The sequence below is a fragment of the Hylobates moloch genome, unplaced genomic scaffold (genome assembly GCF_009828535.3).
Source record: "Hylobates moloch isolate HMO894 unplaced genomic scaffold, HMol_V3 SCAFFOLD_18, whole genome shotgun sequence".
Taxonomy (NCBI): domain Eukaryota; kingdom Metazoa; phylum Chordata; class Mammalia; order Primates; family Hylobatidae; genus Hylobates; species Hylobates moloch.
Genome location: NW_026652293.1, coordinates 74156014 through 74180194, shown reverse-complemented (window position 1 = coordinate 74180194; position 24181 = coordinate 74156014). Strand labels below are relative to the sequence as shown.

At 39.6% G+C, this 24181-nt stretch overlaps 1 protein-coding gene across 1 annotated transcript in view; it reads left to right on the top strand.

The window, feature by feature from the left end:
* OPN3 (opsin 3) overlaps nt 1-24181 on the top strand; it is a 46442-nt gene that overhangs the window by 11604 nt on the left and 10657 nt on the right. Inside the window, exon 2 of the mRNA XM_032136348.2 lies at nt 23645-23964. Within this exon, the coding sequence (XP_031992239.1) occupies nt 23645-23964 (320 nt within the window). The remainder of the gene's footprint in view (nt 1-23644; nt 23965-24181) is intronic.

Here is a 24181-nt window from a genome sequence, read left to right as displayed (position 1 = left end):
TTCTTGGTCAAGATGGACTTCATAATTTATTTTTTCTTAGTTGATCACCATTAAGGAATAGTAATAGAAATAGTAGTAATACATTCTAGGACGTCAGCATGAAGACGTCATATACTAACTAAAGTATGCCCCTAAATGCAAACATGTCACTTGGGAATCTTAAAAACCGTGGAGATGAAAGTTGGATTCATAGATGTGACCGAACCTGGTTTGCAGAGAGACCTGTGCAAAGGCCAGATCTTGGGGGACTGAGGATGCGACAGACCCTTTCTTCCAGTCAGCGTGAGAGATCCAAATCAAGGTGATTTAATTTAATAAACATCCATTGAACACCTACTGTGGGTTATGAATTGGCATTATTCTGGGAAATTAGAGATATAAAAATAAGTGCTCTGTACCTGACAAACATTCTGTTGGAATGTTTTCCTTAAGGTAAGGTACCTTTTACCTTAATGAGCATTTAAGACATTTTTTACCCATCTCACTCCCCACTGTAACTAGCACTTCCTGTTTCCTGGCAAAAGAAAAAACAGAAGTCTCTGCCTTGTGCATGGCATCCCTTTTAAAAGGTGCCAAAACTTACTACACAGTTGAAAACAGGTGGCTTAAAGGTTAAAAGCCGAATCATTTAACACTCCGAAATCTATTTCGGATGACATTCAGTGAGTTAAGTTTTTCACATTAATCAGAAACTTTTTCTTTTGCCTGGGGAAGGAGCCAAGAGGAGTTCCAGGGGATTGGGTCTAGAAGCCCAGGACATCAAGGGCTTAGAGAGAGGAAGTATAAAGAAATTAGATCATAAAGTTTCAATACCAAGAAATTCTGATTTAAGATTAATTTTATTTGCCTTCATCTTGATGGATCAAGTGAAAGTCATGCTCCTATTGCATAGAGGTAGCTGCTTCCTCTGAAGATTTTCAGATTTTTATTTTAGTATTTTTACCTTCATTATAAAGGGGCATTTGTAGTGTAGTTCATCTCCTTTTAACCAGCAACCAAATGTATTCACATTTCAACAGCAGGGGACACAGTACTTCCAGCTTTCTGTAAGGCATGAACAGTACCAAAGCTGAGTGATTCACCTGAAAGAATTTGGCTATAACGAAAATATATGACAACAGTTCTGCTCAGCACTTGTAGGAACGCTTTTGACAACTACATTTTCTTACGTGATCCTCAGGACAACTGTGTAAGGTAAGAAAGGGCAGGTATTTATACCAGTTTTTTTGTAGATAAAACCTGGAGGAGTTAAGTGACTTGCCTGGACTCTTGTACTTTGTATTTAGACCCATTAATGAGAAGTGAAATGCTACTGTTGTGCTTTGCTTGCATCTCAAGAGTGATTTATTACATGTAAGGGTATGTAACACATAAAGCACTATTTAAAAAGTGGCGGCTTCTGGAACTTTAGATTGGCTTTTCAACAAATAGCAAAATAATCCTATAAATTACAATTTTTATAATTATAATAAAATGGGCCAACTGTGATTGAAAGAAGGGAGTTAAGTTCACTCCTGAAATCAGAAAAATGATTTCTTTATTCTGATATGTCAACAGCTTAAAATCTTTATATATAATACCTTCATTGGTCCCTGCTGATGTCCTGTGATTCTTGGCATTTGCTTGTTGCTAAATATATATTTAATTCTAATACACTCGGGACAACTATTTAATATTAATAAAGGCATACACATCAGAGGAATGACTGGATTCAGAGGTGCAGAGTTGACAAAGTGTAGCAGGAAAATGAATACCTGATTATAGTTAAGTCAGAATGATATACATATTTAGGCATTTTATAGTTTTAAATAATCCTTGATACTAGTACAGTTTGTTTTATGCCAGTTCTTTATTACACATCATATAATTAAAGCCCTTGAGTTCTCTATTTCTGCTCACTTGAGACTTTTACTCATTCCTTATTCATCTCTGACATAAAAATAAATATTACCTAGTATGGGAAACTATTTTTTATCATTACTAAAAGTTAATTTTACTATATTTGTAAGTTAAGTTTACAGTTAAAGCTTGTGTAACCATTGCAGTATTTTACCAACTATAAAGGAAAAATTTGGGGGAATGTATTGGCTGAGGAGGTGCTTGGAGTCTTGTTTTTAGGCAATTAATAATACAGTTAATTTCCTAAAATGATTTAAGTGAAGTATTATGGAGAAATGAGCTGTACATTGTTCTGTTCTCATTTTATAACTACATAACATTATTTGTAATGGCCCCTGCTGTTGAAACATAAGTACCAACCAGATACTAAAAGTAAAAAGCAAAAGATGAGAATTGCACTGGAAATAGTTTGTCAGGAGATTGTGATCTCCTTTCAAACAAAGACGATGTGTATGGTACCTCTGCATTCCCTGCAGTTGCCTACATATCACAGGTATCCCCACAACGATTTGCTAATTGAAAGACCAGCTAGCAGTTTCCAGTGGCTCTTTTCTTCCATGTCATCCTCTTGCCTTCACACTGTTCTAGGTTCCAACCTGAGGAACAGAGGACCACTAGGACCCATCTCTGGTAAAATCTATCGCAATCATAGTCCTGGCTTCTTGTATTATTAGTACAGGTTATTAGTTTTAGGGTAAGCCTATATGAGTCAATAAAGCTACTTAAAAATAGTGCACATTTAAATATAAGAGGTTCCATCTAAATAATTTTGCTAATTTTCTCCCATTAAGGCAGTGATTCTTAAACCAGAGTGTTTGGCCTTTTATTGGCAAAGTCTGGAGACATTCTGGTTTTCACATCTGGGAATCAGATGCTACTGGCATTTAGTGGGTAGAAGGCAGAGGTGTTGTTCAACATTCTGCAATCTGCAGGTCAGCTCCCTCATAACAAAGAATTATCCAGCCTCAAATATCGATAAGCGCCAAGTTGAGAAAAACTGCACTAGAGCAAGTGTTGAATATTCATAAGGAGTCTGCTTTCCTCCTCAGGTTTTCTGACCCTATCAGTGCTTCTTCAGCAGGGTCATTGTTGATGGGAACTGCTGTCTTTGCTGCTCCCATATAGATCCCCCAGTTCCCCACTCCTTACCCTCACCAATCCACAGTGACTTCCTTCTGGGATTTATTATAACACAGATTCCAAAACAAAAGTCAGAGAATTCGAGAATATTTTTCATCCTGCCCCAGTTTGGTATAGGTTAGAAATTTGCAAATTTTGGTATTTTTAAAATAATTTTATCCAGAAATACAGTTCCTCTGCAAAGCAATTATATTAATAGAAATGAGAGGTAATCTTTCTATGCATGGCAACTACCTCAAAATCAATGTAAAAACATTTTAGCATACTGTTTTTGGAAGGGGTGCTATTCACTTGACAGACTATTGGCAAATTAATCAAATTACACATATATAACAATATTATGGCTTCAGAGAAGCCTATTGAAGACTAAATAAACCATCCATAATTGTACACACATTTGCACTCACTGGTGGTTCACCAAACAATGAGATAGGCAGCAGCTTGGTATTTTGTAGATGGGTGTTAACTATAGAAAATACTTAATTGCGATGGAATGAGTCAGTATGCTTAATGCAGATAAGAACTTTAACTAGATACTGCCAAGTGAAGCATAGGGTTCATTACAATGTAATATTTATTGAGCATGAGCCTTGTCCCAGGTTCTGTGCTAGACTCTGGGATACAGAGATAAAATTGTAACTAACACTTAGCACTAACTGGATGCCAAGTACTGCTCTGCATGGTTGCTATATTTATTTTATGTTATCCTCATAAAAACCCAATTGGGTAGGTATTTTATTGTCCCCATTTTGCAGACGGGTAAACAGACAATGTGAAGACAAAGAGCTTGACCAAGATCACACAGCTGGTAAGTGGTAGAAGTGGGCTTCAAACCCAGGCAGTTTGATTCCATAACCCCCATGCTTAGTGCACATGCTATACTGGGATGTGATGTGGTGCCTTCAGAGGTGTCCGGTGAAGTCCAGGAACACTAGTAACTGCTTATGTGCCAGGAACTGTTCTGATTTCTTCACACATTTTATCTCAATTTTTAAAGCAACTCTGTGAGGTAGGTATTAATGTTTCCATATGTAGATGAGAAATAAGGCTCAGTAATTCTCTGAAAGTCAGAATCTGTAAGTAGTGGAACGCTGAAGCCATTGAGCCTGACATTGATGCACAATTAACCACTATTAATCAGGCTGTGATCATTTCTACAGTATATAAACAGAGTAGTCCCACTAGGGAAATCTAGGAATGCTTCAAAAAAGAAAAGGTGTTTCTGCTTGGCCCTGGTGATTGAGAAGGATTTCCATGGGCTGATATGAGGAACCATACCCCATGTAGGAAGAATAGCAGAAACAGGCATGGGGGCATTGAGGACAGTCTGCATGGCTGGAGCATGGAGTGCCTGGCCTGGCGTGGAGAGGCGGGACAGGTGGAAGAGGGTCCATGGTGTCGAGCATGGAGTGCCTGGCCTGGCGTGGAGAAGCAGGACAGGTGGAAGAGGGTCCCCGGTGTCTGGAGCATGGAGTGCCTGGCCTGGCATGGAGAGGTAGGATAGGTGGAAAAGGGTCCATGATGTCTGTAACCTTGAATAGCTTGCTAAGATTTGGGGGCTTTTATTCAGTGGATGAGGTACTGTGGAAGGTTTTTCTTGATAAGACTTATGTTTCAAAGGTTAGCCTGGTGACATTGGAGAGGAGGCTGGGAAAAAGGTGTGGATACTGGAGGCAAGGGACTGGCAAGGAGGAAGAATGTGATAAGGCCTGGATACGGCAGAGCGAAGGGAATGAAAGAGGCAGAGAACAATTTGAAGACAGAAATACAGGATCTGGAAAATGTCTACATTACAAGTTAGGTAGAGAGGGAAAGGAATTGAGAACGTCTAAAATTTCAGGTTTGGTGTCTGATGTATGTAATTCATTTAACTGGAAAGAGGGTTTGAGGAAAAGCAAATGGATTTAGTTTTGGTTATACAGGGTGATCAGTAGATGGCTCTGGAAGATCTTGGAGGGCTTTGTATGCCATTCTAAGGAATTCTGACTACTTTATCCTAGTGGAGAAGCACCTAATGGTATTAAATAAGGAAACAGATTGCATTTGCTTATCTTTGTGTCCATATGGAAGATTAATCAAGGAGAGGCAAGAATGGAGAAGGGTGATCAGACAGAAGGCTATTAAAATAGTTTGGCAAGAGATGGTGAGAGTCTGAATTAGGGCAATAGTAGTCAGGACAACAAAGGACAGATTTGAGAACTGTTGAGATAAATTAGCCTGACTTAGTGATTGACTGAATGGGAGTACTGCAAAAATGTAAGAGAAATCAGAAAAAAATTAATAGCTGTGGACTTGGTAATGCAAACATGGTGCCCTGCCTGATTTGGCAAAGTAACTCCCACCCCTGGATTAGTCCTGAGCCAGAAAGAGTTCTTTTTTTTTTTTTTTTTTTAAGATTTCTAGGTATAGACTCTTTAAAAAAACAAACTTCCTGGGCTGCTTAAAGCTCAGGGATTTGAGTCAGAGCATGCCAGTACTTTGATTGCCAGGGAGTCTGTCCAAATACAAAGAAACTAAGCCAGTGATGGGAGGAGAGAGCCAAAGCCCTGATGACATTGCTTCAGGCCCCTGGATGATGCGGCCCACATATTTCTACTGGACACTATGCTTGAAGCCAGTGCCACTTTGGACTTGCCAGTTACATAAGATTACCCACTTACTTGCTCCTTAAAGGGAAAAAACATACGGTATAGAAATAGCAGATGATGCAGAAGAGAGAAGTGTTATAGAAGCCAAGAGGAATTTCAACAAGAGCGTGGGCCAAAGTGTTAACATTGCAAAGAGGCTGGGTGAAACCAATGTTTTAGCAACTGATTTATCAATTGATGAAATTCTAGAACAATGGTTTTAAACTGAAGAGTGCTAATGAATTGAATGGGCATCTCTTTAAAATGCGGATCGCCAGGCAGCACTCCTGCATTCTGGGTCAGTAGGTACACAGAGGACTATTGTAATCGATTGCTGGGTGGGTGGTGGGTTGTCATGCATTGTGACATAAATAAGAGGGAATCAAACAAGTCTCAGATGATATGGTAGTGAGATTTAATTTCTCTTCTGGTGAGTATTTTGGCAAGTGATATGAAAGCATTAAAATTTTGCACACCTTCTTACCTAACAATTATATTGTCAAGAATTTAACCTAAGGAGATAATCATGAATGCATATAAATATATAGCTACACTGATTATAATGTCCATAGCTAACAGTAAGTGTGTACCATATGCCAAGTACTATGATAAGAGCCTTATGCATATTAATGAACTCTATTTTTGTCTCAACTCCATGAGGTAGTTAGATACATCAGTACTCCATTTTACGTTTAGAAAATTAAGGCACCAGGAGATTAATTTGTTCAAGGTCACACAAAAAGTAGAGGATGTGAAACCTAAACCAGTGCCCTTGATCACTATGTCTCACTCTCTCCCCACTGCACTGTTAGAAGAGTGAAACATTGAAAGAAATTCAAAAGTCCACAGTTTGAAGCTGAGAGAGCACATATTCCAGAAATCAACATACCACCAAGCAAATCATTCAGGACCTACACCCTGGAAACACTCTTTACCCTGCCTCTTCCCAGAAGATGATCAGAACTGATCCCATAGTACCTCACATCCCTGCGAAAATCAGTTGATGCCAGAAGGGAAAACCTCTTCCGTTGGCCATGCCTGGGCTCACATCTCTTTATGACCCATTATATTTATTGATCTGTTCCAATCCTGAGCTTCCACTGGATCCTCCCTTCATGAGCAGTACACTCCCCTATAACTTCAACATCTTTGAACATTTCTCTACCTCCTTACTTTAACTTAACCCTGGCTGCCCCCAAGAACCCTACTTTCCCACCTGTCCCAGCTGTGTTTTCCTTAACACCAGGTATACCCCAGGACCAGGTAGTAGAATAGGTGACTCATTAAGTATCACTGCTGCTTCTGAAGCATTACTCCCTCATTCTGTAAAATCCTTTGCTTCATCAACACTCTCCTAAGGTGAGGTTGCAAAATTGAACTCACATTTGTCACACAGATGTGCAGGGAATATAAAACTTTAGCTGTCACCTCTCGTTCACAGCCTTAACCCTCCTTTCTGGATCATTCCCATCAGTTGACAAGCTGAGTCACCATCCCGTTGTCCCTTATGACTGTCTGTATTCTTTCTTCAAAGAGCCCGTCTTCTGATTGTCTACTACTTGCACCTCCATATCCTCAGTGAATTTTATTTTGTAATTTACTTAAAAGCTTTTAAATACAGAAAAATGCAAAGAATAATACAATAAGGGTCCATGTATCTATTATCCATTGAGCAAAGACTGGTATTTCTATATTTGTTTTAATCTAAAGAATTAAAATATTGCAGATAAAATTCACACCTATGTATTTCCTCCATTCCATTTTACCTCCTTCCCCCAGAGGTCACCAACATGGATTTAAGGTGAATCCAAGCAGTGCTTCCATCCTTTTGTTCACAGTTTATTTACACATTTTTCCCTTGTGATGGAGGTCCATTTCCTGTTTTTCACTATAATATAATAAACAATGCTTCAGAGTATATCTTTATACACATTTCTTCCTGCCCAATATGCACAGTTTCTCTAGGGTCATGCTGTCTAATATGATAACTACTAGTCACATATGTCTCTTGAGCTCTTGAAATGTAGCTAGTTTATACTGAGATGTAAGTGTAAAATATTAATTATATTTCCAAGACTTCGTATGAGAAAAGTATACAATATCTCAATAATTTTATATTGATTACAAATCGAAATAATATTTTGCATATATTAATGTCTTAGTCCAAGCTGCTATAACAAAATACCCTAAAGTGGGTGGCTTGTAAACACAGAAATTTATATTTCACAGTTCTGGAGGTTGTAAGTCTGAGATCAGGGTACCAGCATGGTTGGGTTCTGGTGAGGGCCCTCTTCCAGCTTAGTGTGCTTACTTGTGTTATCCTCACATGGCAGAAAGAGAACTAGAGTTAGCTCTGTGGCCTCTTACAACAGCACTAATTTGATTCATGAGGGCTCTGCCTTCATGGCCTAATCACCTTCCAAAGATGTCACCTCAAACCATCACTTTGAGGGTTAGGGTTTCAGCACATGCATTTGGGGGGCCACAAACATCCAGTCCATACCAGTTGGGTAAAATAAAATATGTTATTAAAGTTAATTGCATCTGTTTCTTTTTACCTTTTAAAAATTTAAATAATGTTTGTGGCTCACATTATATTTCTACTGAACCATGCTGCTCTAGGGTTTATAATTAAACCTGAAATTGCTAGGCATGTACATGCTGGGCAAATTTTCCGATTATTTTCAACTTCCCTCAGCCCCACCCCTTTATTTAACACCCCCCGCTACCCTGCCCCGCCCCGTATTCCCCAGTACTTGGTGAACTTTCCCCTGTCTGGGCTCTTCTGGCACTTAACATCTGTATGTCTCATTTGACATTTCAAATACGCAATTTTGTATTTTAGTTTGTTCTTTCATATTGCGTTTTCCCCCTTACATCAAGGACCATATTTTATGATTTTGCTTCTCCAGAACTAAGCTCAGGGCCCTATACGTTAGAGCCACTCAAATATTTAAAGAAGATTTAGACACGCCGGCCTGGTGACTGTCTGCTGTTAGGCTGTGATTTGTCCTGGAACAATTTTATCTGATTTACTTAGAATACGCCGCAAGTTTCTTGTACAGCCAGGCTTCTGCTCTCCATAAAGTGAGATAATTCCCTAAGAAGTAACATCAGTCTGTTTCATGATGAAACTGCCCATGTCTCCCCAACAAGCTTCTCACTTTGTGATGGGTCTGCAGTCTAGGGAACTGGCGAGGCCAGGGTGAACCTCAAGGGCATTTAGTTAGATTTTTAAGAGCTTTTCATATGACATCACTTTCAGCCAATTTATGATATGCTGTGTTAGGTTCTATAAAATATGGCATTATTATAGCTTATTGGACTATAAGAAGCAGCAGAATTGCAAAAGACAAGGAGATAGGTAAAGAGGAATAAAAGCTAGAAATGAGCAAAGTACAAAAATCAGAGCTGCCTATATAAGCTAGAAAAGATGCCCTTTCATCAGGGCTGGCTCAGCCTGGTACCCGGACATCTGTACTGACTCAACTAGGGAGCCTTGTGCTTAACATTGCCTTTGGTGTCCCGTGCAGTACTGTTTTGTGAAATGTTAACGCAAATGAATGGTTCAGTTCTTATGTTGGGGCAATTTCCAAATTCCTAATATGCAGCCACTGAGCAGCAGATAGGGACAAAGGCAAGCAAGTTTTAGAGCCCAGTATGAAACAACCAGAAGGTTTTCCTGAAAGTTCTTAAGTTCCAAAGGATGAAGGAGTGTTGATGTAGAAAGATCTGTGAAGAATGAAGGATTTCACACATAAAAGGCACCATAGCACTGAATTGTAAGTATGTACTGTTTCCTTGCCTGGAGTGATCCTTAATTATATCTGAAATATATATATATATATATAAACTAGCCTGCCCACTGGAGGCTTGAGGCATATCTCTTTATTCTCTATTTCTTAAAGATGTAGAAGAATTCCTAGATAAGATGAAATAGGCAAAAATAAATAAATACAAAAGTGGGTATGCAAAAAAAAAAATGATACAATGAGAAAAGAAGAAAGCCTTAAACCACTGAAACCCTAGCATATACATGAAAGTCTTCTCATTGAACATAACTATCATAGAACATTAAGGTCCTTAAATATATTCCCAATTCTGTGCTGCTGCCTGGACAAAGAGACAGAATGATGGTGTTGTTGCTTTGCTGAAAACGATGCAGGTCAGCACAGACCAGAAATGGGCTGGCTGCGGAATCCGTCAGAGACAGGAGAGAGGGCCACCCCTCTGCGCTGCACCTCTTGGTGTGGGATTGAGACTGAAGGCTTCAGAGGCATCTGGAGTGGTTTCTTGTGCTCCTGCACCAGTGATGGGAATTGAGGAAAACCTGGGAAATGAGCAAATTGTCATAGAGATTATATTAAAGGAAATCGGATTTTAATCTTGACCCATCGTTCTGAAAGTCAGTCAGAATCATCAGTGGTAACTTTTAAACTTACAGATATTCAGGTTCTGTCCCAGGCCTACTGGATCAAGTATTTTCAAGGGCAGAGCCTTGGAATCAGCGTTTTAAACCGTCTCCTCAGGAGTTTCGTATGTAGCTATTTCAAAAGCTGGCATTTGGAAACAGCATTCTTATTAAGGGAAAGAGACATGCTGCTGTGATCCAGAAGGTGTTAAACTGAACATCAAAGAGATGAGTTAAATTCATGTTAACCCCAATTTGACAGTGTGGAAGAGAAGCTTGAAATAGTAGAATGTGAATGGGTCTGGGAACTAGCCTTGTTCTAACACCTACTTTGTGGTCTTGGGGAAAATATCTCATATTTGTAAAGTTTCCTTCTCCCACCTTCTTCTTTTTATTTTTATTTTTTCTTTTTAGTTCTTCGTTACTTGACATTCTCAGATCAGGATGACTAAGACTTCTAAGGAAATGAGATTTTTCTTGCCTGTCCAAATTGTTCCACACTGGTCACCAATATGGGTTTTGCTTTATACTCCAACGCCTCCACCTCACAAGTTTGTTTTCAACTTAAAGCATTTTGCCCAAGTATAGAACTGCACAGGCTATATAGCAATTATGTGTTTCCTTAACACGTTATATATGACAAGCTTCTTCTCTCATTCTCCTCATATGGTCCTGAGGTATCATATCACATTTTCTGGTTGATTAATTACTCACACACAATTATAGTGGAGCGTGTGATATTCATTCCTGAGAGAAGAGTCGCACTCGCCCTCTGTGTTTCCGTGCTCTCCATTTGCATCAGCAGCAGGGTAATAGAAAATGACTTAAATGGAATCAGTGTTGTTATCACCTGCTCTAAAACCTAAACCCTGAGCTCCCTTGAGAGCTTTGTAAATTATAAGTGATGGAATGAAGATTTAATTCAGTGCCTCTGAGATTCCTCATATTTTTCATTTGCTCTTCTGGGATGCCAGATTTTTTTCATTTGCTGTCAGGTTAATAATCTAGGAAGGAACACTTAGAAACTAGACTCATCATTGCAGGTCACAGAGCTATTCCATAATTTATTCATGTGTTGAATGTTTTCATAGAATTAAAAAGACCTCAAGCTTCACCATTGCTGAGAAACAACTTGCTTTGTGTAATCTTTTTGGGGAAAATCCAAATAGAGCTCCACACTAGCAGTCAGAAGGTCTGGGTTCTCATTCAAACAGAACCTTCCTAGTCTTGTGACCTTAGGCTAGTCACAGATATCAGCCCCTTTTTCACACTCATCAAATGGGGACGATGAGACTTTCCTGACTGACATGTCTGGAAAGATCTAATTAGAAAAATACATTAAAAAGTACTTTGAAAATTATAAAATATCATATGAAATAAAGTTATTATAATGTATTATTTTGATTAGAGAATAAGAGATGATAAATCTAACAGGATTGTCATTTGACTTTGCAACAGTCATAAAAATGAATATTTTATAGATTTTTTAATAACCAAAAATTATCATGTAAGGACTGTCAAATCATATTTTGAGTTGAAAAAGTGATCCTTTAGGTAAAATAGCAGGGAGTTGGCCTTGTTTTACGTTCTTCTAACTTGTGTATTGCTAGTTCCCTGAGGAAAAAAAAATTTTTTCATTGAAATGTCACTGTGGCTATTTCTAAGCAACGTTTCACCTGAGTGTTTGATTAATTACAGGGATGACCATGTTTACTCCAGGATTTTTCCTTGTTATTTGGGAAGAAACATGGTCATGTGTATATAACTTTTATCAGGAACAAATACATAATAATCCCTTGTACTATTCTCGGTGCCAAAATGATGTCAAAATACAAAGACATACTTAAGTTTACAATTTAATTGGAGAAGTAAGACATAAGTACACAGAATTGTACCAAAATATAGTAAGTAGGAAATAGCAGCCATGAAGATGGTCTGTTTGTGTTGTGGATGGACAGAGTGAGGTATGCACTAAGGAAGTTATAAATGGTGAAAGAGAAGGTTGACTAGGTAGTGCAAGAAATACATAGTTTCTTAATAGCCAGCATGCTACGCGAAGGGAGCTTTGCAGGTCATTATTCTAGAAAGGGCTTTGTGAAAGTAATAAGATGATTATCTTAGCACACGTTCCCTGCATATAAAGCCTAAGGCAAAGCATATATGCTAATGCTTTATTGGGAAGCATAATCCCAGGGAATCAAAAGTAAGGGAATAGAGGAAGAGGCAGGGAAAGGAGGAGGCCAAATCTTAGAGAGAGGATGCAGCATCGAGCTGGCCACAGCAGGTCACTGGGTCTTGCAGGACATCTTCAGAGAGACTACCTGATACTAATGCAGCTTGAAACAACCCACGGGATGTGAGGAGAGTGCAAGCAATCTAATCTCTGGCTTCTTCCTGTCTCCTGACCATTGGTCCCCCTCTGCTCCATGAGGTGTTAATGTCCCTTTCCCTCTAGGTTGGATCAGCCAGCTTCAGGCAGCCACTAGGGAAGCCAGAGCCTCCATGGGTCCAGTGCAGCAAGGCACTATCTGCATGCAGGTATGCACTGGTGGTGACAGTGGCAGCAACTGAAGCTTTGTAACTATAGTCATAGAGCCACCGCTGCCGGGAAGCAAGGCAAATAAGGCACACAGTTGGAAGTAGGAGCTTGTGAGTGAGGTCACGGAGATCTGGGATGGCACATAAATAGAGTCCAGTCAACGATTAATCTGGTATGTGGTCCCCAGGAGGATGACAAAGGCTGTACAAACAAAAGAAATTTAGTCATAGATGGCTGACAGCAATCATTTATGGAATATGAACTTGCACTAGAATAGTGGGAATGGTATGAGGCACAGAAATGAATTTAGAAATGTTTCCCAAGAAAGGCTTTCTGTTGGCCTTAAAAGCAATATGAGATAGGGGAGAGAGGAATGGGAAAACTGAGCAAAACAATGTGTTTCTAAAGTGGATCAGAGTCTGATGCAGTTTTTTTGAGCATACTGTGGTAAGTTATCATAAAACCTAGATTGCTGTGTTCACGAAATAATTTTAAGTGTTGGAAACAAAACGTATGCCTCCCATTTTATCTGTGGTACCACACTTCACACTTTTATTTCATGAGTGCAGTTGATTTAGGATTAGAATTTAGAATTCTCAGTTCCTGTTAAGTGCTTTCATCCAACTGTTTTGTTGTTGTTGTTTAGACTTTGGCCCCACTGTGCTTATGTTTGTTACTCTTCTGAACCTTAATTAATTCCACAGAGAAGTTACTTTATATTCAGATTGTTTTTTCCCACTCAGCCCATAGACTCTGGTCATACTGGATATTTCTTGGGTCTCTTAGTGTAATGATCCTTTTTTCATTGTTAACCATCTTGTTCAATATCCTTTCCTGACGAGCAGAGGCATAAGTGTGGAAAAAGTTCTAATGAGGTCCTATTCTGAGATAGGGCACTCCTTTTCCTTGGTTATGGTGTGGAGTTTAAGCAATTACTTGGGGGAAAGAAACGCCTAAAACTTTGTCAAATCAGAGGCAAGTCAAAGAGTCTAAGGCTAGGATATCTGTCCAAATGGGACTATAGGCAGAAAAGAAGCCAAGCTTGAAGCCAGAATGGTCAGAGAACAAGGGGAGCTGATATTAAAGGAACCAAAGATAACAGAGGGGAGATAAGCCTGGCACGATTTCCAAGCTACTGCACAGGGGCCCAACGTAGCCTAGGAGGAGATGCTCACGGCGAAAAATGTCCGTATGTTTTAACAACTATGTCAACTATTTGCCCCGTGTATCCTATTTTTTAAAAAGTCACTAAATTTAATAGAAAACATGCAATGCATGTGAAATACCAGTGAAAGATAGCATGAGTGAACACAATGGAAACAACAGTGCAGCATTTTAAACTGTGAGCAGCTAGCCACAGACCACAGCATGTGGCCTGCCTCATTCAATCGTTCCCTTCTGGTAGTTCACTGGCCCTCTCTTAAGGGGGCTCTCAGTTTTAAATGCACTGCAAGCATTTGGGTAGCTATGACACACAATGGTCAGAAATAAATTTCTATATAAGTTGATTACCTGAAATCATAATTTTTTTCTTTTTTTTAATTTGGAGACGGAGTCTCACTCTGTCGCCCAGCATGGAGTGCATTGGCATGATCTTGGCTGACTGCAACCTCCACCTCATGGATTCTAGCGATTCTCCTGCTTCAGCCTCCCAAGTAGCTGGGACTACAGGTGCGCACCACCAAGCCCAGCTAATTTTTATATTTTTAGTAGAAACAGGGTTTCACCATGTTAGCCAGGCTGGTCTCAAACTCCTGACCTCAGGTAATCTGCCTGCCTTGGCCTCCCAAAGTGCTGGGATTACAGGCATGAGCCACCACACTGGACCCGAAATCTTAATTTTTTAACCCATGGAAAGGGTTTTAACTTTGATGTTGTGCTGGGTTTCCTTTGAAACTGAGTCATTGTGCACGAAATATGGAGACTACTGAACATGAAAAATGTAATAGAATGGGGTTTCCACATCCTGATGTGGAAAACATATATAATAAAAACCAACCACCACTTTGGTTGTTCTAGCAAACTGCTTTTATTGGTCAAATGGAAATCACTCATTCCAACAGCTGAGAGATATTATTCAAATGAAGGTAGTCTTTCATTTTCTCTAAAATTCTTCAATTTAAGAATATTGAGTTTAAAAAAATGACTTCTTCTGATATCAAAGGTAGACATGGTTACAGAACATATGTAGCAGGCAATGGATTAAATATGCTTTCTGTAGAGACTCTACATCACTAATTTAAAATTTTTGATAATTCTCAAAGAAGAGTTAGAAAACAAGTATAGCACAGCATGGACTTTGGAAGCAGACTGTGTGATTCGAGTCTTAGCTCTTTTATTTTTTAGCTTGTGACCTTGGCAAATGACTAAACCATTATTGCCTCAGTTTCTTCATCTGTAAAATGGGAATCGTAATTATAATTTCCACATGTCTCACAGAGTTATTATGAAGATTAAATGAGATAACACAGGTAAACTGCTTAGAACAGTCCCTGACTCATAGTAAGTACTCTCTATAAGTGTTAGTGGGCTGAAATTACTACTGTTAATTAAATAAAAAGGAGGAAGGAAACTTTCTCAACAAATAAGCAATATAAACAAGATTTCAAAGAAGAATTGGTTACTTGCTTAAAAGAACAAACTTTTTCAGGCATATTAAATATACTGGTTTTCTTTAATATTGTTTAATATGAGTAGATATTATAGGAGCAACAGGATGGTATGCCCGCTGCATGGTAACAGCCATGATTGAGTGGGCGCTGAGCGAGGAAATGGGAGGAGACCCTAAAATTCATCTCCCTGAGGAGTTCTGGGCTGGGATTTTTAAGGGGACCATGAGGAGAAAGAGGATGGGAAATTGGGGTCATTGATTGGTTGGGTTTTGCGGGATGAAATCATCAGGATGTGGAAACTGCATTCTTTGGTGAGTCAGCTTCTCGTGGGATCCTTCAGGCAAGCTGATGTCAGTAGTTTCACTGGTACGTAGGACCTGAAAGAATATCTCAAATGGAAAACTTAACATTATATAATGTTCAAGCTGTTATCCATAGAGCAGTTAAGGGGAACTATAATTTTGTCACAGGGTCTACGTGATTCTGGGACAAGAGGCAAACAGCTATAAGGAAGCAGGTCAGAGAGCAAGCTGACCTCATAATCCATGCTGAATGTACCACAGGCTTGGTTTATTTTACATTCCCCTTGTCCTTTTTTCCTTGATTAATTTTATAGAGCTTCTAGTGATGATTTCATAAAGACCACTACTTAGTAAAGTAGTATCTTTATTAAGCATTCTTCATAGAGTTTTGTTTCCATTACTATCTGTGAACAAAAATAGTTAAACTGTATCTTTTAAAATTTCTACAAATCGATATATTTTTGAATGAGCAAAATTTTCATTAATTTGAGAAAAATGCATCCACTTAGTTTGGAAGATTTTACTGTGTGCTCATCCACCCAGCCAACTCTGAAGACCACAAGACAGGTATTTACAGTTGCCCCATTTTATAGGTAGAGAATTTGAAACACAGTCCATCCAGATATTGTTCAAAATGATCCAGAGAATCTATGATGACATAAGTTATCCCCAATCATCTTCACTTCCAAATTTACTTCTCTCCCATTTCTTTTCTAAGTCAATGCAACATCAGCTATTAATTATAACAAACCAGTAACCCAAGACTTCCTTTGATTCTTCTTCATTCATTCCCACAGCCAACAAAGATTAACTTCCTTAAATATGGTGGACCTTCCTCGTCTCTCCTTCCTTAGTGCCACTGCATCAATTTCATTCCTTATCACAGTAACCATATTTCTCCACTAGGTTTCCCTAGAACCAGGCTTGGCTCACAATCTATTTTCCTCATTGCCCAAGGGAACTTCCCATAAGGAAAACCTCCAAAAGCAAAATCAAAAGAAAATAAAATTCTCTAGAATTGTATAGTAATGGAAGTGAACAAAAACAGCTTAATGGCTCCTCAGAGCCCTCGGGACGCATTCCAAGCTCCACGCATGGCATTTAAGGGTTTTCCTAGGAGAGTCCTTAGTCTTTTCATTCTCTGTTTAGAACTCCGTCCTACCATTTTGAATTATTTGCAGGCACCCAAATGGTGCAAGCTCTGTCAGATCTCCATGTATTTACACAAGCTGTTTTCTCTTCCTGGAATAGGATAAGAGGATTGGCTGTCACTTCCCCATCATTTTTTTTTTTTTGGCCTCGTTAAAGTGTGCTTTATCTTTAAGACTCATTCAGGTGGTACCTGCTTCCCACAGAAAATCTCCTGAGTTGGGTATTCTTCCTCCCACTATAGGCAGAGTTTCTCGTTCTACCTCCTTCTCTGGATTGTGTGCTCCTTGAAGACATGGGTTTTGTCATATTAACCTTTTTATACAACAGATAAGGATTGACAGGTCTGGGTCATGGCCTTTTTTGAAGCACGCTCTTCTGTTTAGTGTGAACTTGCTTACCCCAGTCTAGACTTGAACTGTAAATAAGCTATTCAATGTGGCCATCTAGTGGCCAAAGTGAGAAAATAACTGTATTATTGGGTAGTTGTACATTGATAGACACACCTTGTATTAATATTTAAGCTCCAGAGTTGTATTGATATTTAACCTCAGAGCCCTGTCCACTCCCATGCCTTCCACCCACTTTCTACTACTTAAAGCAATTTTGCTCCCAGATATTCAACTATTCAGTAATAATAATAATACCTTATGCATTGCCACTTCACTAAACATATTTATATTCTCATTTAATACACCCACACACCCACACGATGAGACAGCATTTTGGTATGATTATCTTAATTTTACTGGTGAGCAAATTGAGATTCTGGGATGTTAATTTTCCCATGGTCACATAGTAATTATGTGAAAAAAAAATGAAATTGATCTGAAGTCAAATGACTTATTCATTAGATAATATGGAGAAAACTGGAATTGAATACAGGGCTTTTGGCCTCAAACACATTTCTCTATTATTGAAGTTATCACATTGTTTTATAGTAGTTTACTTCTCTGTTTATAATTCATCTTTTTTTCTTATTGCCTAGCACAGTGCCTGACACAGTATGTGTATGACATATGTTTGTTGATAAATATTGCAAATGAGTGTATAATCATTAAGTATATCGGAAAGAACTATTTGACTCAAACTGATGCACAGAATAGACATTTAAATATACATTTTCACTTCTGTGCTTTTATACATACTGTATCCTTGGCCTTGAAATATCCTCACTCTTGTCAACTTAATAAAATTCTCCCGTTCATCAATTCAAATGTTGCTTTCCCTTAAAACCTTCCCCAGTGTTTCCCCAGGCAGAGATAAGTACTTCCTCCATTGCATTCTCCAGCTCCCCGACACAGCTTTGTTTAACTCTTATCACATTCCTGTAATTATTTGTTTACACATCTGTCTTCTCCAGACTGTGAGATCTTTGGCAGCAATTCAGGCAGAAGGAACAGCAATATCAAAGCTGCCAGCTCTGAGTGAACATGCCGGGCAGTTTGCAGCCTGGGCATGGTGTGTATCCCAATGCAGCAAGCTTAGGCAAAGCCTAATGATATGCCAACGAGATTTGATTTTACAGACTGATGTCTTCAAAACCGTTGGGGGGTACATAAGCCCTTTCCAATGTTTCCAATTTTGAAATGTTTATATTACACAATTCTTTAAACTTAAGACAAAAAATGTAGATGTCACAGTTTAAATATGGTTGTATACATAGTTTTTCAAAATTCCATTAGGGAAAACAGTAAGAAAAAGATAGAATATCCCTGCTGTGGACCATGGACAGCCATGGAAGGCAGATCAACTTTGTGCCATCCTCTGTAGTGACTGACCTTCCCACCTCTTGATCTTGGCTCCACACCCAGAGTCCAAGGTACTCTTGCAATAATTCAAGGAGGCTTCAGCTAGAAATGCCCATTTCATTCCTTTCTGTTCCTTAACACCTATTCCATCTTTTATGACCCAACTTAAGCTTTATCTCTGAATGAAGCCAGCAGTCCACTGGGATTTTACTTTTTCTGGTTTGTTTTGGCACCATGACTTTGACATATGATCACATATCATCTTACATTGTTCTCTAATGTTGTGTGTGATATAAAAATACAGTATTGCAGTCTTCTTGAGAGTAGGGACCACGTGTCTCTGGTTTCTCCAAAAGACCTACTCAGCACAGTGATAGGCACATACCTGATCCATCTGCAGCTTTGCAGCAAAGGCACAGACATCACTTTACCACTGGTAGAATTTGTGGAGAGGTAGAAGTCACCTTCTAGTGGCAGCAGGTGGTATTAAGACAAAATCACAGGATTTGGAGTAAGTCTTGGGTTCTCAAAACTGTCTCCACCACCTGTTGGTGGAGACATCAATTCCTTAACCCTTGGAGCCACAGACCTTCTTTCCAAAGGAGTGCGTATCATATGTGGAGTGATAATCATGGGACCTGGTGCATAACCGGCACCCAGATTGCAGCACTCATCATTCCCATTGCTTTTCAGTGTTCACGGAAATGGATGCACCATTTGAAGTAGAATTTGGTTGTCTTCCTCATATCTGCTCTTATGCCATGTAGTTTTTATTTCCGTTAATAAGGCTCAACATCAGTTAAAGGTCTAAAGTAGTTGTAAGACAGTCTTTTCATTCTCATCCTCCTGGTGGAGTGTTGTGGGAATCAAATAGAATACAGCAATTAATTCCAACTCAAGACCAAAATTTGTTAGTAAATAAAGCATTGATGGGAGAAGGGCTGCATATTTTGCAAGGAAGATGTAGATTAGATCATTTCAGTTGGGTTATCCTCGAAGACTAAGTCAGTCTGACTAACGCTGCCACTCAGTTATATGCTCATGCTATCAGGGAGGACTTAGGAAATACAAGGTTTGCTAGATCTGTACTAACATGTCATGGTACATAACAACTGAAATCAGGCACCTGAAACTCATTGTGCTTGCTAAGACACAGGCATGATCAAAAACGATATTAGTAAATGTTAAAGTCTCTTTGACCAAAATAACCAGAAGGAAAATGTTACTAACCTCTTGCACCCTGACTTATCACAAGGCTGGGATTTTTCATACTTCAGCTCTGAGTGCAATGGGTCTTTTCCTGACACCCTGCCAATACCGGCTGCGTCCCTTTCTGTGTCCTTCCCACCGTGCCTCACGTTATCCTCTATCCCTGCACACTCTATTCTTCATAGCACTGCACTGATTTGCTTGTTTGATTTGTTTTTTTATTATCTCTCTTACCCACTGGACCTTAAGGCCATGAGGGTTGGTTTCACTCACCTCTTTATATTTATTTTCTAGCACAGTGACTGAAACATCACAAGCAATAAGTAATGACTAAATGAATGAATGAATATATGAACATGATATGCTCATACCAGCTTATTTTACCAGCTTATTGCTTTCACCATAAGAACTCATTTATTCCTCTCTAAGGTACATTGAAATTTACTAATTTACAACAGTGCAATTATTTGTACTGAGTTTTCTTGCCTGTGAAAGACTAAATCATATTCAATGTAAATTAACTAAAAGTTGAATGCCAGACTATGTTTTAACACATAAATGCAGTTATAAAAGTAAATACCATTATACTTAATAAGAAAGTTTGTAAACTACGTAAAACCGACAGTATTTCATTAGCGTCAACTTATGTCATTTTCTTTAGGTGTTTAGATTTTTTTTCTAGGAATATAATCAGGTAAAGAAAGGATAATATCACTTTTTAGATAAAAATTTAATAAGGTAAAAGTAGACTTCTGAATACGAAAGCCATCCACCTTGATACTTTCATTGTCCCAATAATCACTACTGTGATTTGAATTTAAATCCATTATTTGCTATTATTTGCTATTATATCATTACTTTCTTTCCTTTTCTTTCGTTTCCCCTTCCCTCCTTCCTTCCTTCCTTCCATCCTTCCTTCCTTCCTTCCCTCCTTTCTCTCTTTCTTTCTCCTTTCTTTCTTTCCCTTTCTTCCTTCCTTCCCTCCTTTCTCTCTTTCTTTCTTTCTTTCTTTCTTTCTTTCTTTCTTTCTTCCTTCCTTCCTTCCTTCCTTCCTTCCTTCCTTCCTGTCTGTCTGTCTGTCTGTCTCTCTGTCTGTCTTTTGATGGAGTCTTGCTCCATCGCCCAGGCTGGAGTGCAGTGGCACAATCTCGGCTTACTGCAACCTCTGTCTCCAAGGTTCAAGCAGTTCTCCTGTCTCAGCCTCTGAGTAGCTGGGATTACAGATGCATGCCACCATGCCTGTCTAATTTTTGTATTTTTAGTAGAGATGGGTTTTCACCATGTTGGCCAGGCTGGTCTTGAACTCCTGACCTCAGGTGGTCTGCCCACCTCAGCCTCCCAAAGTGTTGGGATTATAGGTGTGAGCCACCACGCCCAGCCTTATACCATTATTCTCTGAAGTATTTTCTTCCACTCGATTCCAAAACCCAATCTTCTTCCGGTCACTTGAGTATTTAATAAATATTCGCTTATTAATTCAAAGAACATTTATTGGATGCCGTGTGTGAGACACTGGGAATAATACTGCTCCCCACCCTCCAACTCCCACAGAAGAACAAACCTGTCATGGGATAAATGAATATTAACTATGTTATGCCAATTGCTTTCTGAGTCCAGCAGCTCTGTATTTCATACTTAAGAATTGCAGAATCATGAAATGTTAAAATATGAAGGGATTTTCAATTTTATGAAAACAAAAAGGTCTAAGAGATTGTTTGATTTGCTGAAAGTTACAGAGCTATTTCATGGGGAGCTGGGACTTGCCTCCAGACCTCTTAACCTGTTTGCTGCCCACACCCTTTTCTCCCTTACTTCTCATTCTTTATTTGAACTGCTTTTCTTTTAATCTCTCTGCGTCCACTCATTCAACAAATATTTATGCTCCAGGAAGCTCACGATTTTATTGTCTTCCCCACATCTGTTCATACATCTTGTGGTTTTTACTTCAGTTCATGTAATCACTCGCTATTCCTTAGGCAGGTTAGAAACCTCCAAGTTATTTTATTTATTTATTTGTTTATTTATTTATTTTGAATCAGAGTCTCACTCTTGTTGCCTAGGCTGGAGTGCAATGGCACGAACTCAGCTCACTGCAACCTCTGCCTCCCTGGTTCATACAATTTTCCTGCCTCAGCCTCCCAAGTAGCCAGGATTACAGGCTTCTGCCACCACACCCAGCTAATATTTTGTATTTTTAGTAGAGACAGGGTTTCGCCATGTTGGCCAGGCTGGTCTTAAACTCCTGACCTCAGATGATCCACCCACCTTGGCCTCTCAAAGTGCTGAGATTACAGGTATGAGCCACCACGCCCAGCCAAAAACTTCACAGTTACTTTTAACTCCTCTCTCCCCTCACGCCTCACATTCGATAAGCAGATAGATTCTGTTGATACCAGTTGCTAAATGTTTCTGGAATCCAGACTTTGTTGTTCATGCCTTTTAATGTCATCCTAGTTGAGGTCCCATCATGTCTTGCCTGCTGTTGCAGTAGCCTTCAAGCTGGTTTCCATGGCCTCCAATCGTGTTTTAAATTCTCTACCACTGCTAGAATGAGCATCCACTACTGAAGAAAAAGGAGGAGGAGGAAAAGGGGAATCTAACTGTGTAAAAGGACAAGACAGTAACAGATTTATAATTTACTATTCATAGAGGAAAATGTTAAAAAACAAAAAAATTAAAATAACACAAACGTTAGCTAGAAATTAAAAGCCTTTGTCAATGTGGCTCTCTCTAAATTTCTCTTTCCATCTCCTGTGAGCCCTGGCATCTTTGAATCATCGTTTATAGACCCCTTGGTGTCCTTTTACGTCTCCCCACTCCGCTGCATATTTCTTCACTCTTCCTGGAATGTGCTTCTGCCTTGTGCGCAAATGCTTCCCTTTCTGTGTCTCCAATCCATTGTGTGGCAGTTGTAGCATTCACACATTGCATGGTCATTGTCAGTGTTTATACACGTACATTCCCTTCAGACATCTAGAGTTCTGTCTCTTAGTCACCATTGGCCATCCACTGCACAGTGCCTGGCACACAGTAGGTGCTTGTTAAGTGAGTACCTTACTCTCTGAAGGTGACAGAGAAATATACAGACAGTATCATTAAAGCGTACTTGTTGCAAAAGCGGTATACGTGAAGACCACGGAAACCCAGAAGACCCCCCCACCACCCTTGTCAGCAATCCTTGCATGTGAACAGTTTGTATGCTGACATCTGCTGGTAGTAGGCGGGTTATGGCAGTCCTCTGCATCATTTGACTGTGACTTCATTCGGTTTGAGCTTTTGCAACCCCTTTTGACTTTATCTCTAATAGCTGAGTCAGAGACAGCCAAGAGAAGGTGAACTAAATGAGACACTTGCACTAGTGACTCTCCCTTACTCGTTCTGGAATTTCTCTTCAGAAGAAAGTCTAATACAATAGGGGCATCTTTGGGGTGGGGCTGATTTAGGGCTTTTAATTTTTGTCTAATCTTTTTAAAATCTGCATGGCATTTTCCATTTTATTTATTTATTTTTTTTTTTTGAGACAAGGTCTGGCTCTATTGCCCAGGCTGGTGTGCAGTGGCGCGATCTCAGCTCACTGCAACCTCAACCTCTCTGGGCTCAAGCAACCCTCCTGCCTCAGCCTCCTGAGTAGCTGGGACCACAGGCGTGTGGCACCACATCTGGCTAATTTTTGTATTTTTTGTAAAGACATGGCTTGCCATGTTGTCCAGGCTGGTCTCGAACTCCTAGGCTCAAGCAATCCTCCCACCTCAGCCTCCCAAAGTGTTAGGATTACAGGCGTGAGCCACTGACTGCCCTTCTATGGTTCCTTTTATGGATAACTGTTTTCAATAGAATTTCCTTGGGACTATAAGACACTATTACTCTTGGCTTTTAGAGCAGTCAGTCTCTGAGCACAGAGTCTCAGATACTCTGTAAGGTATTTCCAGTGGAGAATGTATCACGTCTCTTATGCCTGGTTTCCCCCTGCACCATGCTATACTTTTCCACTTTCTCTTCTTGCAGGGATTGTTTCCATTGCCACCCTAACCGTGCTGGCCTATGAACGTTACATTCGCGTGGTCCATGCCAGAGTGATCAATTTTTCCTGGGCCTGGAGGGCCATTACCTACATCTGGCTCTACTCACTGGCATGGGCAGGAGCACCTCTCCTGGGCTGGAACAGGTACATCCTGGACGTACACGGACTAGGCTGCACTGTGGACTGGAAATCCAAGGATGCCAACGATTCCTCCTTTGTGCTTTTCTTATTTCTTGGCTGCCTGGTGGTGCCCCTGGGTGTCATAGCCCATTGCTATGGCCATATTCTGTATTCCATTCGAATGGTGAGTTGAAGACTACAGATGCCCCCCCGCCCAAATCACATCCAGGGTAGAAAATTTTGTGTGGAAAATAATGAAAGTCTTCCTATGTCATCAGTAGTTGCCCAGAGGTAGAGCAGTTCTAGGGGACTTCCCTTCTGGTTGAATTTTATGCTATGAGTCACTCTCTGGAAAGATCAATGCGGAATAGCATTTACTCTCTCTACTTCCCTCTCTCAAC